This window comes from Sphaerodactylus townsendi, linkage group LG17 (assembly GCF_021028975.2).
Source record: "Sphaerodactylus townsendi isolate TG3544 linkage group LG17, MPM_Stown_v2.3, whole genome shotgun sequence".
Lineage (NCBI taxonomy): Eukaryota > Metazoa > Chordata > Lepidosauria > Squamata > Sphaerodactylidae > Sphaerodactylus > Sphaerodactylus townsendi.
In genome coordinates, this window is record NC_059441.1 from 17269275 (window position 1) to 17287842 (window position 18568).

Below are 18568 nucleotides of genomic sequence, written 5' to 3' on the forward strand. Positions count from 1 at the left end.
CACATAACCAACAGCTAACTCCCATCAGAAGATTATGCAGCCAGATTTTTATCAACTGAAATTCCCAAGGTACCTTCAAGGGCAGCCCCACGTGGAGCAGGTTGCAGTAATCCAAACCCGGGGTTTCCCTGGCACAGACCAGTGTGGCCTAGTTAACAGACTCTGAGTGAGAAGGAAGCCTCATTGCAGAAATACCTGTATTCAATATTCAACAGCTTATTCTCACGAGCATTTACTCCGAAGCAACAACTTCGCTATCCGATTTCACATTTCCCCACTCCTGTGATGGGGGAAAGTAAAATGGGCAAGAATTTCCAAGAAGCCACGCCATTAGAGGGGGGCAAAGTTAGGACGAAAGTTATGAAATTGTGGATAGAAAGAGGTTTGATTAAACAAGGAAGTACAGCTTAACTTGAACTGCTATACAAAAAAAAAACTTTCATGCCACAAGTCTATTCAAGTGAACATTCCTCAATTTCGGCATAAAACTGATTACACAACGGCAGCCTACGTTTGCTGTCCTGTGGTTTATTACTTTGAGGTAAACCCCTCTATTCATTGTTCATAAAGCACCATCAAGATCATTGAAGGAGAGAGGCTCGGGCCCCTTCCGCACATGCAGGATAATGCACTTTCAATCCACTTTCACAACTGTTTGAAAGTGGACTTTGCTATTCCGCACAGCAAAATCCAGCTGCAAAGTGCATGGAAAGCGGATTGAAAGTGCATTATTCCGCATGTGCGGAAGGCGCCTCAGAGATACAACCTCTGGTTTGCCTGCGGAAGGTCCCAGGTTTCATCTGTGGCATCTCCAGTTAAAAGAACCAGGTGGCAGGTGATGAGCACAACACGACAGTGGTCCAGAAAGACCAAAGGTCTGGCTTAGCATAAATCAGCTTTGTTTATTTCATCTTCCCTTACTGGCACCTTGAAAACTAATCACACTCATTCCAGCAGAACGTTCTGTGAGTCAGAGCTGACTTCATCAATTGCATTAATCTAGAAAGCAGTCAGGAATACACTGTACAATTCTACCTCCTTTGCCACCACCACGGTCCAGTTTGAGTAATGAAACTTGTTCTAGTACAGGGGTAGGGAACCTGCGGCTCTCCAGATGTTCAGGAACTACAATTCCCAATTGGCCATGCTGACAGAGGCTGGTGGGAATTGTAGTTCCTGAACATCTGGAGAGCCGCAGGTTCCCTACCCCTGTTCTAGTAGATTTCAGCAGCATTCTGAACAAAGTTTTGTAAGAGTCCATCTTCAGCCACTGTGCCTTATACCTGCCCGAGTTCGTAACTGCCAACGCTTACCCCGCCCAAGAACGGACGCTACTCCTGCAATGAAGAACTATGGATATCACAAAAAGTGCTGCGTTAATAAATCACTTGAAACACAATGTTTAGTACAACAGCCCACGCTGAGCGTGAACTACCATCAAGTCTTTGGACAAGCTTGCAAGCCATATTTTAAAAACAAGAGGAAGGACAGTGTATACGTCTGTAAAAATTACATATCAAAGAGTTTGTTTTTGGAATATAGCAGCTTTCTTCCACATAAAACTCCATTGTTGGGGTCAAAAGCCATCACTCTGCGCTAGAATATTTCGCTCACTGCTTTCCACAAAACTCAAGTAAACAGCTGCAAAGAAATGGTGATAGATGGTCTTGTAAATAAATGTGAAAACAAGATGACCGTGATCTGCCACTATCCAGCAGTACTCTAGTTTCCACCCTAATTTCATGCAATATGTTTCTGCCGGATGGCTCTTTGGAATGGCCTACCAAGGGAATTTAGGTTGGTGATTTTCCATCTTATCTGTTATCACCAACTGAAACTTTCTTGATTTGCTGGCTTCGGTTGAGTTGTGACTGCAGTGAAACTCCTTGCGGTTGTGACACTTTTCAGCTATGTTTTTGTGCTTTTTAGTCGTGTCAACAAGTGTTTGAGCCAGGAAACAGATTTTAAAGTTTTGAAATATGTCTAGCAGGACAATGACTGGTCAATATTCTTCCGCTGTTACCTGGGAGGAGAGAGGAATCAAAGAAATGTGTACTTCATCACCTCAAGAGGGGCTCTGGGCTAGTTTGCTGAAAGTTTAGGGACTGTTTAGGCTGTCGCAGAGTACGCAGCCTGAGAATCGGTATTTGAGAAAGTCCTTGTAAATTAGAACTAACTCACACTAAACGAGATACAAGAGCTTTTCCCATGTGAAATGAATCCCTGAGAAAGGCTCTGTAAAACAAAGCATTGCTTGTTCTGCGATGCACACTTTTATTTTATTATTAGATTTCAGTCCCAAGGACTCAGACAAACTCTGCGTGTCACAGTCTCTGCATAATACCTGTGACACAGAGACTATTTCAGGTGGCTGTTACTAGCCAGACTAGACTCTAGCCTGATTTGTTTCAGAGAAGAACTGTTCCCAGAAAGATGCTATTAAACAGAGCACACAGCCTCCCTACAGATGACCCCAGAACACTTGGATCCAATGATATTACCTTCCCGATATTAATTCCACCACCATCAAAGGAATAATTCTTGCAATTACTGTTTTATTAAGAACCTCCTTAACTTTCATGAGGCATCAGCTTCCTAGGACCATATAAGTTTGTTCCTGTAATGTTTTAAAGGCAGTTTTGTTTTTCTGCGTTAAGAGATCAACAGGTTACTTAGCCTTCTGGAATCTGTTTCCTTCCTGAAGTGTTATTCAACTGTCAACTTCCTTATTGATCTGGCCTTTCCCCCTTATATCAGCTCTCCTAAGTCAACATCCCAGGTAAATTGAATGCCGTCTAAAAATATTATAAACAACTTTCAATCAGGTTTAGAGGTTGCATTTTTCAGAAATCCCAAAATCCAAGCCACATGCTGGGGTTTTTTTCACAATGTCACTGACAAGTCCCCTCCCTTGTTAGAGTCCCATCCCCTGTAGGTATACAGGAATGCCTTTTGGGGACCAAATGAGATCCCCCTCCCCTTTTCACCCACCAAAAAGCTGGTTGAATAAAACTCTTTATGTGGAAAAGCAAGATTCTAAAGTTAAGATGCTGTATGAAGGAAGTTCCTACTTCGGCACACGCAAAACAATTCAGCAGAGGAATATTTTCAACTTCTATAACTTGTTGCGTGCTACACAACTGCCTAAGAAATCTCGATTTTACTCTTTTCTGTAAGACAGACTAATTCTACGCACACTTATAGGGAAGTAGGTGCTATTTAACTCAGCAGTAAGAATTTCACCCACCAGTGAACAGAATTAAAGGAAATATTTTGATGGATCTTGCCCTGACAAACCTCATGGGTGTAAAGACTTTGGCCCATTCTGCACGGGCCATATAGACTGGCATGGGGCCGGTAAAAACGCCGTTGTGGGGGAGGACTTTGTACATGCGAAAGCGCCTAGCTGGAGGCCGAAAGTTTCACAACGGACCCACCTCCCCACAATAGCGGCCTTTTGAGTACTCCTTTGAAAACCCGTGGGAGTCCAATTCGGAATGCTGGAAGCCCGAGCGGCAGCCCGGGTTGATGCCGCCATTTTCCCCGCGCCGCTATAGTTCCCCCTTTTACCTTCCCTCGGCTCCACCTTCTCTCGGCTTACCTTCTCCTGGCCTCCAACCCTGGAAGCATCGCCATGGCCACAGGGGCGTTTGCCGTGACCTCTGCAGGGTGACAGCAACTCAGTGGAGGTAAAAGGGAATCTGCACCAGTGGGCACCGTGCGAACGGCCCTGGGGGGTGCACAGGCGTCAAGTATGCCGGTGCACCCCCACTTGCGAGGCCTGTGCAGAACTGGCCACAGGATAAATTTACATTTGTACACACTTGAATAAGATAAGGAAGGCTTTGCTGCCTTCACACTCCTCTTCCATCAAGCACTAGGGCCCCTTCCGCATACGCAAAATAAGGAACTTTCAATCCACTTTCAATGCACTTGGAAGCTGGATTTTGCTGTGTGGAATAGCAAAATCCACTTTCAAACAATTTTGAAAGTGGATTGAATGTGCAATGTTGTGCATGTGTGGAAGGGGCCTAGGAGCATTTCTTCAGCCATTGAACAACCAGCATCTTACATGCTACAAGCCTTACCAGAAACTACCTTGTTTAAGGCCTCCTGCCCGGGATAGGAGGCAGATTAAAAAGATGAGAAGCCCTCCAAGACACTCCCCATCTTCTGAATTCTGGGCAGAGAGGAACCACAAGAAACACGGAAGCTTCCCTCTTAACCCAATTCAAAGATGTGTGTCCTGGGCTTCCAGACCTACCTACCCACAGGTGCCAAGGCAAGAAGCTGCAAGGAAAACCCGCAGGAATGGTAAATCAGCCATCCAGATTTTCTCATTTAATCAAGCCAGCTCAAGACTAATCATAACCCGTACTAATTAAGGTTATTGATCCACAACCTCTTCCTATATCCAGCAATGCAAATTGTTTAGCAACTCTTGAATAGTATTCTCGTAGTAGCAGTAGTAGTAAAAGAAGAAGAAAAAGAAGGAGGAGGAGGAGGAGAAGGAGAAAGAAGAGGGGGAGGAGGAGAAGGAGTTTGGATTTATATCCCCTCTTTCTCTCCTGTAGGAGACTCAAAGGGGCTTACAATCTCCTTTCCCTTCCCCACTCACAACAAACACCCTGTGAGGTGGGTGGGGCTCCGAGAGCTCCGAGAAGCTGTGACTTGCCCAAGGTCTCCCAGCTGGCATGTGTTGGAGTGCACAAGCTAATCTGGTTCACCAGATAAGCCTCCACAGCTCAAGCAGCAGAGCGGGGAATCAAATCCGGTTCCTCCAGATTAGAGTACACCAGCTCTTAACCACTATGCCACTGCTGCTCACAGGCAAAAGATGGCACCCCAAAAAAATCCTGTTTAAAACAACCCGCTGAATCTCTATGCTGTCGCAGTCCTTTGGTAAAACAAGCATGTCCTTAACTATCAAAAAAAAGAGTCAATTAAGAAGTGCACCAATAAAAGTAATAGCAAGTAATTCATTGGCATATTCAATTCTCAGAGAATGCAAGCCATTGTTCATAGCCCACTTAGTTGCACTACTCATAGGAACGGCTGTTTACAAACACGTGACGCTACTACATTATATCAAATGAGAGCATTTGACTTCCTGCCCCAGTAATACCTATTCTAACTGCCAGCAAGGCTCCAAGGCTTAAGTTGCAGGGCACGTTTGGAGAGCAGAGGTCAGTCACTAACACAAGAAGGTCGCCTTTGCTCAACCACTGAGAAGGGCGGGCTGTGATGTGGTAGCAGATGCAGAGTAAGCTAGCAAAGCCGCCAAGCCAAAGCTACCCATTTGGCACAACCGACCACCTTAGCGGTGTGTTCCCCTGTCCATCATCTCTACATTAATTCCCAGTTCCCAACAAGGGTAAGTTGTAGACAAAAGGCACTGTGTGTAAACAAAGCTGTAATCGTTGGGGGTTCCTGCTGCTAGTAGCAGCAAAGGCAGGAAGCAGAAAACACTGGAGCGTGACTCAAACTGTTGTGAAAGGGAATAAGACAATGAGCTGGATCATAAGTTTTCCATGGAGTCTCCTTCACCCTCTCCCACTGCAGCCCGCTGATCTACAGGAAACGCTGCTTCTGGGGACAGGAAATACAGAGGACCAGCATGGGGGGGATGCCGGGAAGGGGACATTGGGTCTGCCCAAGATCCTCTCAACTAAAAATGTTGGGGAAGGAACCACGGGTCCCCTCCATCTGTTCTGATGCAGTGCCACAAACTCCTCACGCAAGGCCACAAACATTTTTCAGGAACAGTCAGATGTCACAAAAATTATAGAAATGAAAAACAGCTTCAGTTTAAGATAGGAAATGCACGTCGGTTGGGTTGAGTTGTAACTTGAATGAGTAAGGTTACGCCTGACGGACTAGGGATAAATTTGTGCTCCACTGAAGTCTGTGCCTGTTTCACCAACGATGACTTTTGCCTTCAGGAGCAAATCACACACCACAAGCAAACGTGTGCAGCGATGCACCAACAGTGCATGCTGTGTCCAGGGGTCTCAGAAGGAACAGTGGCTTTGGGAAGCTGCCTTTTTGGAACGGAAAGCAATTGGGAGAAAGGACACGGCTTATCCTTTGCTATCAGATATTTTCCAGCTGTTTATTCTTGTAAACACAGAAGAAAATGACAGGAAGAGGTGGGGAACTCAGAGAATAACATAGGCAGAAGGGGGTGTCAGAGGCTAGAATAGGGGTCTGCAACCTATTCCCAATCAGCTACAATTCCCATCAGCCATGGTGGCAGGGGCTGATGGGAATTGTTCTCCATGAACATCTGGAGAACCACAGGTTGCAGACCTCTGGGCTAGAATGTAACCATCAAAGGCAAAAACCATACATGCGGGAATGCCACTTGCTTTGGGTTCATAGTGGGGATGGCTGCTCCCTTCACGCAACATTTGTCTCAAAAACATCTGGATGGCCACTGAAGAAAACGGGATACCGAACTAGATGAGTGCCAAGATCATAATCTGCTCCCCCCCCCCCCCCATCAAGTAGTATCTGATTTATGGCAACCGTCGGTACAGTTTTCAAGGCAAGAGACATTCAGAGGCCGTGGCCATCGTGTGGTTTCATGTCACGACCCTGGCGCTCCTTGGAGGTCTCCCGTCCAAATGCTTCTGAGCATTTGAGGGGCTGTCCACATCAGCGTTTAGTTTGCCTCGGGGGCCAAAAGACTTGAGGGGTCACGATACCAAAGAGATTTGGACTTGTGGGTCATCCTACAAAACAGGTTGGAAAATGCTGCCCTGTCCCGCATCGGCTAGCCCGTTTATAAAAGCTACCCTGCACATGGAGACAGCGTATAGGTGCAGCACATAGGTCTGCTCTCTTTATGCTTGTTACACAGGTTTTATGTCCTCTTGTTAGCAAATGGTTTTAATGTTTCTATTTTTTTATATATCGTTGTATATTATATTGTTTTACTATCTGTGTCTATGTAAGCCGCCTCGAGTCCCCTTGGGAGATTGGCGGGGTAGAAATGTCAAATATAAATAAGCAAAATAAACAAACAGAACAACTTCTCCCTCCAGATCTGCCATTAATCCTTTTAAATCCTTAGCAGCTGCATGTAATTCTCCCTTGGCCTGAACTTTGACCACCCCCTTCCCTCAGTGATGGGGGGGGGGGAGCTAATTCTCGACCGTTCTCGCCTAAGCAGGAGTGTGCCTTCTGCTTTTATCAGGCGCACACATCAATTTTACTCCTCGCAGCCAAAAAGGGGGGGAAAAGAGGCCCGCAAGAGCTCTCGGGGCACTTTGCGAAAGGGAGCAAGTTAGTTAATTTCGCAGCGTGTGCGCTCATGGAGTGTGCACCTGCTCCAGGCCAGCAAAAGCCTTCCCACCAGGATACAGCAGTCTAAGGCGCCACTGGGCAGTTATGACCCTCTTATTCCAGAGGATCGGCCGCATAAGGATTACAGGGCACCTGCCGGGCGACTTGCGCCATTTTATCCACCTAACAACTGTTCATCCCACCCTTCCTACAAAGAATCCAAGGCAACTTACCCGGTCTGCACAACAACTGCCCTGCACAGGAAGAGGTGAGGCACAGCGCTGGTGTGTGCGCTTGGCCCAAACTCGCACAGCAAGACTGGGTTGCGAGAGCGAATCCAGCTCTCCCAGATCCACAACAACCCTTCTAAGGAGGCGAGGCTGTCCAAAGGCACTACAGTGGGCTAAAGGGGGATCCCCCCCCCTCCAGTTTATTCACACAGCAATCCTGCGAGGTAGGGAAAGCTGGGGAGGGGACTGGTTGGCTGACCCAAAGTCAGAGATTGGGCTGTGCGTGCGAAACCAGCTCTCCCAGATCCACAACACTAACCACAACAACCCTGCAAAGTAGGTGAGGCTGACAGGGAGTGACTGGTCCAAAGTCAGCCCAGTGGGTTCAATGGGGAATCTCCCCTCCAGTTTATCCTCACACCAACCCTGTAAGGCAGGAGAAGAAGGGGGGGGTGAAGAGCCGCCCATCGCTCCCCCCCAAGACCTCCCTCCCCGAACCCCCTGTTGCCTAGCAACGCCAGGAAAGTCCCCCTCCCTACCTGCCCACCGACGGCTTTGTCCATGGCTCCAGCAGCCACAGCGGGCCCGGGGAGGCGGCGGCGGCGGCGGCTCCTCTTAGGCGCGAAGGGGACCACGGCGGGCCGCTCCCCCCATTCCTCCTCCCTTCGTAGACCGGCTGCCACTCACACCCAGCGCGGCGGCGGCGGCGGCTGACGCGGCTTTCAACAAGACCCGGTTACGCCACCAGCGACGGGCCAGAGATGGAGGCGGAGGGAGGGAGGGAGGGGGCAGGCGGAGCGGCGGCGGAGGAGGAGGGATCATCTGGGACGGAAGCCGGCAGGAGACAAACCGGCCCGCCCGGCGTTGGTTTAAAGCGTCCCCTCGCCTCTGGCACCGCCCTTCCTGCCCGCGCGTCACTAGGCAACCGCTGGGCCTGGCAGGTCGCTGGCAACAGACAGACCTATTCTCTGTTTGTCTGTCTGTCTGTCTAGGTAGGTAGGTAGATAGTGTACATGCACATATACACGTGCATACATATATATTTGTATATAAATGTGTGTGCTTTTGGATAGGCAGGCAGGCATCATGATGATGATGATGATAGATAGATAGATAGATAGATAGATAGATAGATAGATAGATAGATAGATAGATAGATAGATAGATAGATAGATAGATAGATAGATAGATAGATAGATAGATAGATAGATAGATAGATACTTACTTACTTACTTACTTACTTCCTTACTTGATTTTATAGACCGCCTAATCCACAAAGGGCTCTAGGCGGTTCACCATGCAGTAAAACCCAATACATTAATTAAAACATCTAAAAACATTTGAAGTTCAGTATGCAAGCATCATATCGGTAGCACCTGGTCTTAAGGCCAGATAGATAGATAGATAGATTTGTGTATATGCACTTACATATACATACGCACATATATATTACTGTACCCATAAATACTGATTTGTGTGTGTAAATATATATATGGGGGTTATATATACACACACACATGCACATAGATATGTGTGTGTAAATACATAGTCATAAATATATATGCACACACAGACAAATACATACATAGATACAGATTTGTGTGTGTGTATATGCAGACATATATATACACATATAGTTAAGTGTGTTTATATGTATATAAATGTATATTTGTGATCCGAGAGACTCTGACACACGCACACACTAAACTTAGCTGGACTTTTTTCCTTTTCTCTCCTTTGGGTGTTGATTTTAGCTTATATGGATTGCTGCTGTCATATAGGTATTTTATGTTGCTGATTTTAATTGTCTAATTTGCTGTCCTTCACTCTGAGCCTGTTTTACGGGAAGAGTAGTTTATAAATCAAAGAAGAAGAAGAAGCTATAAAACACGGTTGTAGACTAGCACAATTCACAGCAACATTAAAAACAGGCAAAAGCAGTAATTAAAATTAACTCCCACAAATGTCTTTCTTAAGCCCAACCCACAATGACACATAATAGCACTGTGCAAGCTTTTGAGGTCTGCAGAACTCTTCTTTAGGCTAAATGTATTTATTTATTTAACTATCTTCAAATTTCTATACCACCCCTTCCCCAAAGGGCTCTGGGCGGTGCAAAGCATCATTAAGTCACAGCTGACTTGTGTGTAAATGTAAAGCATCATTAAGTCACAGCTGACTTATGGCAACCAACTTACGTTTCGAGATGGTTTGCCATTGCCTTCCTCTACCTAGCGACCCTGGCATTCCTCAGAGGTCACCCATCCAAGTACTAGCCAGAACTGACCCTGCTTAGCTTCTGAGGGCTGTCAAGATCAGCTTCGGCCAGCCAGGTCAGGGTACTGAAATCCTAACCCTCACGAAATGTACTGAGTTTCCTGACCCAGTTACTGTTAGTGTCTCTTTCCCTCTCAGCCTACAGGTTTCTTGTGAAAATAATAGCAGCAAGGTATGAACACACCCAAAGCTTCTTGGAGGAAGAGTGGGAAAAAATGTTATCAATCAATAAATGAGTAAGCCACCTGAACTTTAGTGGATTTAAAGTTCTGAGAAAACATGCTTAGGATAGGGCTGCTCGCGGTTAAGCCAAATGCCTGTCAGATAAGGCAGGATATTGCAACCTTAATGCGATTACAGGTATCTGGTCACGTTATTTGGACTATCGTATGAGTTGGGAAGCAGGTCATTCGTGTTTAATTGTCATTGTAGCCTCTTATCCTAAACCAGGCACTTAAGTTTTCAAAAGGCTATTAAGCACCATTCGTTGGTCGGGTTGTTTTTTGCTTTCTAAGCACACAGCAAGTTATGTTGGGTTTCTTCCAAGCCCAGACAAGTTTGTAGATATGGGGACGTACACAGATACCATTGGATGAGGAGCTCTGAATTGGCAGCGCACAGTGGTTATTTTGATGCATTAGGTGACCAACTCTGGGTCGAGAAATTCCTGGAGATTTGACAGTGGAGCCTTGGAGGAGGCAGGGTTTGGGTTTGTCAGGATCTTAGCAAAGTGTAATACCCTAGAGTCCATCCTCCAAAGCAGACATTTTCTTCGTGGGACGCGATCTCTGTAATTTGGCGATCAGTTGTTAATTCCAAGAGATCTTCAGGCCTCCCCTGGAGATGGTCTACCATACCTCAGCTATTGTTCCAAAGCAGGGAAATCACAGACATGATCCAGCTTATGGCTCAGAAGTGTGGTTGGGATTTACACAACTCAGCAGTCAACTTCTGTCACTTTAAGTGACAGTGATCAATTATTTTATCAGAAACGTGTGTGACGGAACAACATGGCAATTATGAAATGAGTCACCTCCTGTTGATTGCTTCTCTGCTCTCAAAATAATTGGTTGTACTCAAGTTCTAGAGATTGCTAACCCTGCAATGCATTGCCATTACCCATAATTCTTTTAGGTTAACCTTTACAAGCACCTATGAAAAGGGATATTGTTGGAGCAAAGATGGGAGCAAAGAGAAGAAAGGGACCAGAGATGTCAGTCTAGGATCTGTGAGACTCAGGTTCAAATAACAGAATCATAGAGTTGGAAGAGTCCACATGGACTCTCCAGCCCCCTGCCATGCAGAAAGACACAATCAAAGCACTCCTGACAGACTACAGAGTTCATCAGTTCCCCTGGAAGAAAATTGATGTGTTGGGAGGCTGAAATCTATAACATTGTACCCCATTGTGGTCTCCATCTTCTCCAGGTTCCATCACCAAACGTTCAGGCAACCTTCCCCACCCACGCCAGTTGTCGGGGGTTACTTGGCAACCCTACCAAGACATGCATAACTCCATTCTGAGCTACCCAGACCTCTCTTTTCAGCAAAATATGGAAGGAAACCCCTGAACTTACCAGCAAACCAAAAAGCACAGCTAGCCAGCAAGTCCTCAAAATCACTTCAAGTTAAAGTTCTAATCGAAGGCCTCGCTTTGGATACACAGTCGTTGAGAACAGGACGTTCAACCAATTTCTACCCAAAAGCTGGAACATCAAATTTCTACCCAGGAGCTGGGCAATAATAGGTTGGTGTGATAATAGGTTGGGTCCAACCAGCTTTTCTGCTGATGAGGAAGGGAAGGGGTCGCTGGACTAGGGAGGGATGTTGGATAAGACTGAGTGGAAATGTTGGCTGGACACAAGTTGTGTCTAACCAACGTGTCCACTCAGTCTTATCCAATGTCACGTAACCCTTTCGTCCAGCTAATCGCAGGCAATTTATGGCAATCCTGTAGGGTTTTCGAGGAGAGAATGGTGCAGGGATGGTTTGTTCTCTTAGTCTGTAATGGAATTACAACTGAAAACTGCAAAGATTGTCATGCCCTTATATAAAGCCGTGGTGCGACCGCACTTGGAGTACTGTGTCCAGTTCTGGTTGCCGCATCTCAAAAAGGACATTGAGGAGATAGAAAAAGTTGCAGAGAAGGGCAACAAGGATGATTCAGGGACTGGAGCACCTTCCCTATGAGGAGAGGCTGCAGCGTTTGGGACTCTTTAGTTTGGAGAGGAGACGGCTGAGGGGGGATGATTGAAGTCTATAAAATGATGCATGGGGTAGAAAATGTTGACAGAGATAAAATTTTCTCTCTTTCTCACAATACTAGAACCAGGGGGCACACATTGAAAATGCTGGGGGGAAGAATGAGGACTAATAAAAGGAAACACTTCTTCACGCAACGTGTGATTGGTGTTTGGAATATGCTGCCACAGGAGGTGGTGATGGCCACTAACCTGGATAGCTTTAAAAGGGGCTTGGACAGATTTATGGAGGAGAAGTCGATTCATGGCTACCAATCTTGATCCTCTTTGATCTCAGATTGCAAATGCCTTAACAGTCCAGGTGCTCGGGAGCAACAGCCGCAGAAGGCCATTGCTTTCACATCCTGCACATGAGCTCCCAAAGGCACCTGGTGGGCCACTGCGAGTAGCAGAGAGCTGGACTAGATGGACTCTGGTCTGATCCAGCTGGCTTGCTCTTATGTTCTTATGTTCTCTCTCTTATGTTCTTATGAAGTAAGTTTTATATCACTCTCACCAGTAACTCTCACAATAATCCTTCAAGCAGGTCAGTATTATTTCCCTATGGGGCTGAAGAGGGTGCGTGTGTTTGTGTAACTGGAGGTTACTTAAGGACACCTCATGAATTTATAGCTGAGGTAAGCGTAGAAAAAAATGGGGGGTATTTTTATTTGAAAAGACACACTAGACTAGACTAGCTCTACGTCTGACAAACTTAATGTGGGCCTCTACACTCCAAAGTTAGCAGTTATGTAAATGTCCATAGCAGAAATGTCAATATTTTTTGGGTTTTATGCATTTCATATTTTATTACTTGGCTTTGGGTTGTTTGGTTTTTCTTTATACATAGGCCTTTAAAGTCTTATTTAAAAAAAAAAACGCAATCCAGAGGTTATGATGCACAAGAAAGACTACCTCTAGGAAATAGACACTTCTGCTATGAGCATTTGCATGTACACCCTTCTGGGAATTATCCTTGTTTTATAAGTCTGCTTGATTCTGTTGGCATAACTACAATTGAGAAACATGGCACACTAAAGATATCACATAATGTGATTGATTGACGTGGCTTTACAACTCTCCTACAAGCAAAATGATCGAAGGCCATGTGTAATTTGATTAATCTACGATTAAAAAAAAGAATGTCCAGGTCATTAGAACAAATTCTGAAATGACCTGGCTCTGTTTCAAGAGAAGATCAAAGTAAACATTTCATTTGGTTTTGAGCAAAGCATTGTGACAGAGGTAAAACTCGTGTTATCTCTCATCAGCAAAAACCTAATCAGAACTCCAGGGGGGAAAGCGCTTGTCCTTGTTGGGGATCTGTCGATTTCATAGTTGCTATGTGTTCTCATTATGTGTTATGAAACAGACACAACCTGTCTTGGACTCACCAGGCACAATAAGACTTTTCCCACACCCCACTCGTAAACCCGAGTTTGAAACGTGTTGTTTAGTTATTACTATTACCTTTACCTTTGGCATAGGTAAAAAGGAAAAAAGGTCAAAGGTATTGAAACCAGTTATTCGGTTTGTATGTACTTAATTAAATTGATACTAAAAATGTTGCCACGTCTTCAGTTAGTCTAATACTGCAGTCATTTAGAAGCCGCCGAATCTTATCCAAATCAGAGATGGGTAGACATCTGTTTATGTGGGGCTCGATGAATAATCTCCTCACTTGATATGATTAGTACGGTGCAATAGAATATGTTCCAGTTGGCCATGCTGGCAGATGCTGATGGGAATTGTAGTCCATGAACATCTGGAGAGCCACAGGTTGCAGACGCCTGACGTAACCTTTCTCGTAAAGGGACTTGAGAGAATCTTCCCCACGTGATGGCCGAAGGAAGGACCTTTAGCCGAGCCTGCATAAATGATTGTCTCATAGCCGGTGAAGTGAGGTTGATGAAATATGCTGGCAGTGTTCTTCTCGAAGGAAAGAGTCCATAACTCAAGGGAGAACAAGCTCTGTTTGCCTGAGATAAAAGTGTTTGATTCTCCAGATCAAGTTGTTTAGCTCCAAAAGTGTTAAAACCTTGATACAGCATAAGAACATAAGAACAAGCCAGCTGGATCAGACCAGAGTCCATCTAGTCCAGCTCTCTGCTACTCGCAGTGGCCCACCAGGTGCCTTTGGGAGCTCACGTGCAGGATGTGAAAGCAATGGCCTTCTGCGGCTGTTGCTCCCGAGCACCTGGTCTGCTAAGGCATTTGCAATCTGAGATCAAAGAGGATCAAGATTGGGAGTCAGAGATCGACTTCTCCTCCATAAATATGTCCAAGCCCCTTTTAAAGCTATCCAGGTTAGTGGCCATCACCACCTCCTGTGGCAGCATATTCCAAACACCAATCACACGTTGCGTGAAGAAGTGTTTCCTTTTATTAGTCCTCATTCTTCCCCCCAGCATTTTCAATGAATGCCCCCTGGTTCTAGTATTGGGAGAAAGAGAGAAAAATTTCTCTCTGTCAACATTTTGTACCCCATGCATCATTTTATAGACTTCAATCATATCCCCCCTCAGCCATCTCCTCTCCAAACTAAAGAGTCCCAAACGCTGCAGCCTCTCCTCATAGGGAAGGTGCTCCAGTCCCTCAATCATCCTTGTTGCCTTTCTCTGCAACTTTTTCTATCTCCTCAATATTCTTTTTGAGATGCGGCGACCAGAACTGGACACAGTACTCCAAGTGCGGTCGCACCACTGCTTTATATAAGGGCATGACAATCTTTGCAGTTTTATTCTCAATTCCTTTCCTAATGATCCCCAGCATAGAGTTTGCCTTTTTCACAGCTGCCATGCATTGAGTTGACATTCCCATGGAACTATCAACTAAGACGCCCAAATCCCTTTCCTGGTCTGTGACTGATAGCACTGACCCTTGTAGCTTGTATGTGAAGTTTGGAAGAATGGGGGGAAATCGGACAGGTGTTCTGGGATATAGGAGGTGAACTGGAAAAAGGGTAGAAAGAACTGAGCATATTTCATTATGGAGAGGCATTTGTAATACAAATTAGCATTCTGGCCCTTGTAGGATTTATGGCGCCATTAAAAGCGGTTGAAGCAAGAGCTGCTTTAAGCCCTGTGTACAAAAATGCCCATGGACGTACAACTCAGTCTTACTTAGATTTACTTAGCAGTTCGTTCTCCCAAAATACGACAGTGCTTAAGTTGGTATTCAGGCTTGCCTTAAATAAACGACATGTTCTGTTGGTATCAGCATTAAATGTTCCAGGCTATTCCTCTCCTGATGTTTCTGATGTTGCATTCATGAATAGTTTCCATCTTTTCTACCAGTTATGTGAAAGGTGTGTATCCGCTCAGATCCACAGGGGTTTACAGCAAGCATTTTCAAATCCTGTGTGTTAAGAGGAGCGTTCCAAACACACAGAATGTCAGTAACCAGTTTAGCCAGTGTTCAGATTTCATAACTTGGCCAAGAAAGCGCGCTGAACCCCTCTCGGTCTCCTTCACGTATTAGTACATGCTGCGCTTCTGTTGAGAAACACGTTCTTTAAAAAACCTGGGCACAGCTCTTTTCCGAAGAAATGTAGGAGAACTCGTCCGCCTGGACAGAGAACCCAATGAAAAATGCTCGCTGCAAACAAGACCCCCCCCAAACAAGCGCTTCCTTTGTTACGGTCATCAGGATTTTTTTCACATGGAATGCGGTTCAGCTCGTGAGGAATCCTGAACTCTCCCTGCTCCACGATCGCGCAGACAGTCAAGTTATAGCCTGTGACATTTTCTTAAGACATTTGCTAGATCGTATTTAAGACAAATGTATTGCTACGATGAAAATGTCCATTGTGCCATTCTCTTTTATGATCCAGAAATACATACCCACATAAAGGTCACTCGCTTGAAGAAAAAAAAAAGAGAAGAGAATGGCTGTTATTCAGACTTGTTCAACAATGAATGCTCTTCAGAACTAACTCGAGTAGTACTTTCAAGAGGCTGTTGGATTACAACATAGCAACGGTGCCCATCCTTTCGATAGCTGGTCCATCCAAGGACCACGCCATCCACACTACAGAGGGTGGTAGAGTGATGGGATGTGTGTGCTGGGTCCTACTCATGATCCAGTTTCCATCTACTCCAAGGCCTGCTCATACTGCAAAAAGACAAGGTGTGTTATCCTCAGGATGTCTGGACACACATTGCAAGAAGCCAGCAGTGCTGATATAGGTTGTGGCAACCCTGTAGCTCTGCAGACGGATTTTGCTAGGTCAGTGGTGGCGAACCTATGGCACGGGTGCCAGAGGTGGCACTCAGAGCCCTCTGTGTGGGCACGCGCAAACAGAGTGCCCCCCCCCCCCACATCTAGGCTGGCCTGGGCTGCTGGGCCTCCGACATTATTACGGCATTAGCAAAACCTAAGAACCTTAGTTCTTGCCAGCATGTATAAGAAGGGTTGAAGCAGTGTAGGTAACCCTGTTAAGCACTATTAAACCCCACTGATTTTCATGAACTAAAGCATGATCCTTTACCTGGGAGTAAGCTCGGTTGCTGGCAATGGGGCTTGCTTCTGAGAAAACCCTCCTAGCATCATGATTCACCCATTGGAAGAGTTGCACGGGTTGCTTCAAAGCAAAGCCACCGACTACCACCAAGCCTACTCCTGAGTAACGCACGCCTCAGAGCCCACCGTTTTTTCTAAACTAAAACCTCAGTATTCAGGTTAAATTGCCATGCTGGCACTTTGCGATAAATAAGTGGGTTTTGAGTTGCAATTTGGGCACTCGGTCTCGAAAAGGTTCGCCATCACTGTGCTAGGTGGAACACAGTAAAGTTGATGGGCTTAATTCAGTAGGAATTAGAAAAAGAGTTTGGATTTATACCCCACCTTTTTCTACTGTAAAAAGACTCAAGGTGGCTTCCAAGCTCCTGTCCCTTCCTCTCCCCACAAAAGACACCTTGTGAGGTAGGTGGGGCTGAGAGAGTTCTGAAGAACTGTGACTACCCTGAGGTCACCCAGCAGGAATGTAGGAGTGCAGAAACACATCTGGCTCACCAGATAAGCCTCTGCCACTCAAGTGGAGGAGTGGGGAATCAAACCTGGTTCTCCAGATTTGAATCGACCTGCTCTTAACCACTACACTAGGATGTGAAACCTAAGATGAAGCCCTGTGAAGATACGCATGCCCTCCAATGGTATTAGCTTCACGTTCTAACCGTCTGAGCGGTGGCCAGGCAGTGGAAGTCTGTGGTGCTGATTTATTTATTTATTTATTTATTTATTAGATTTTTATACCGCCCCATCCCCGAAGGGCTCTGGGCGGTGTACAACATTTAAAACACAATATAATTAAATAAACATTTAAAAGCAGCGATAAAATTTCCCAATATAATTACTAAATATAAAACTCAAGTTCAGATTTGAATTTAAATTCAAGATGTAGGTGGCGTCCAGCGTTCCAAAAATATAAAGTCCCTCCCTCCCCACGGTAAAGGGAGGCATGGCGAGTCTCATTAGGTGGTTAGCGGCCCAGATGTTAAGGGCCAAGGAAGGGGCATCTCATTAGCTGCCGGTTCCTCCAAAGGCCCCGCTGAACAGTTTCTCGAAGTCCTACAGGTTATCCTGCGAAGAACTCCCTTCATGTGGTAACCCGCGAGAGGTTCGGACAGCTGGTGGAAGAGCGTTTCCACCAGGCCGGGGCCAGGGCTGTAAAGCTGTCCTGGCCTGCGTGGAGGCCAGCCGCATTGCCGAGTGGCCAGGGACTTCACCAGGTAGATTGGCCTCCACCGATCGAGAGGCCACGCTATGAGGGGACGTGCATGGGGTGATGCGGTCTTCGGAAGGCACACGATGGCCCCAGGCCGCGAATCGGCCTTGGTAAAGGTTCGTTCCAGTCGCTCACCAACACCTTGAAGAGATGATCCCGGAACTCTACTGGAAGCTGCACAATGCAGCTGCCGCAGCACAGGCTGAATGTGTTCTCGAAAGTCGCTTCGCCTCGTGGGCTAAGATCTTGCTGCTGCATGGTGAAACCAGTTTTTAATCGCCGGGTCAAACGCGAAGCGGAAGCGTCTTCGCTGTAGAGCGAAGTTACAATAGTCTAATCTGGAGATTTAACCGCTGTATTGGATCACAGAGGCTAGATCCGCTTTGGAGAGGAAGGGGCCAGTCATTGGCTTCCTGACGAAGCGTGGAAAAGCAGCCCGCGCTCGTTGAAAGGGCCACCTGGGTCTCCATTGAGAGAATGACAAATCCAGGTGGACCGCCGGTAAGGTTGCGGACGGAGGGGGTCGGTTTGCCAATGTGACCCTCCCACAATACCGGCGGCTGGAAAGTTCCTCCTCATGGCCGGTAGCCAGAGGATCTCCGCCCTTCGATGGATTCAGTTTTAACCTGCTCTTGTCGCGAACCAACCAGCCACCGCATCATTTCCAAACAGTGCTGTAGAGCCGCGATAGCGGCGGCTGCTCCCTCCATCAACAGAATGAGCTGTGTGTCATCAGCCGCATTCGATGGCAAATCAGCCCAAAACTCCGCATCGAAACTCATGCTGAGCAAGAGGTCGCGATGTAGATG

At 46.1% G+C, this 18568-nt stretch overlaps 1 protein-coding gene across 2 annotated transcripts in view; it reads right to left on the reverse strand.

Moving 5' to 3' along the window:
* Positions 1 to 8298, reverse strand: part of SECISBP2L (SECIS binding protein 2 like) — a 43817-nt gene extending 35519 nt beyond the window's left edge. For both annotated transcript variants that reach the window (XM_048481897.1, XM_048481898.1), the window contains exon 1: positions 8057 to 8298. In XM_048481897.1, coding sequence (XP_048337854.1) covers positions 8057 to 8080 — 24 coding nt within the window. In that variant the 5' untranslated portion in view covers positions 8081 to 8298. The remainder of the gene's footprint in view (positions 1 to 8056) is intronic.
* Between the last annotated feature and the right edge of the window lie 10270 nt (positions 8299 to 18568).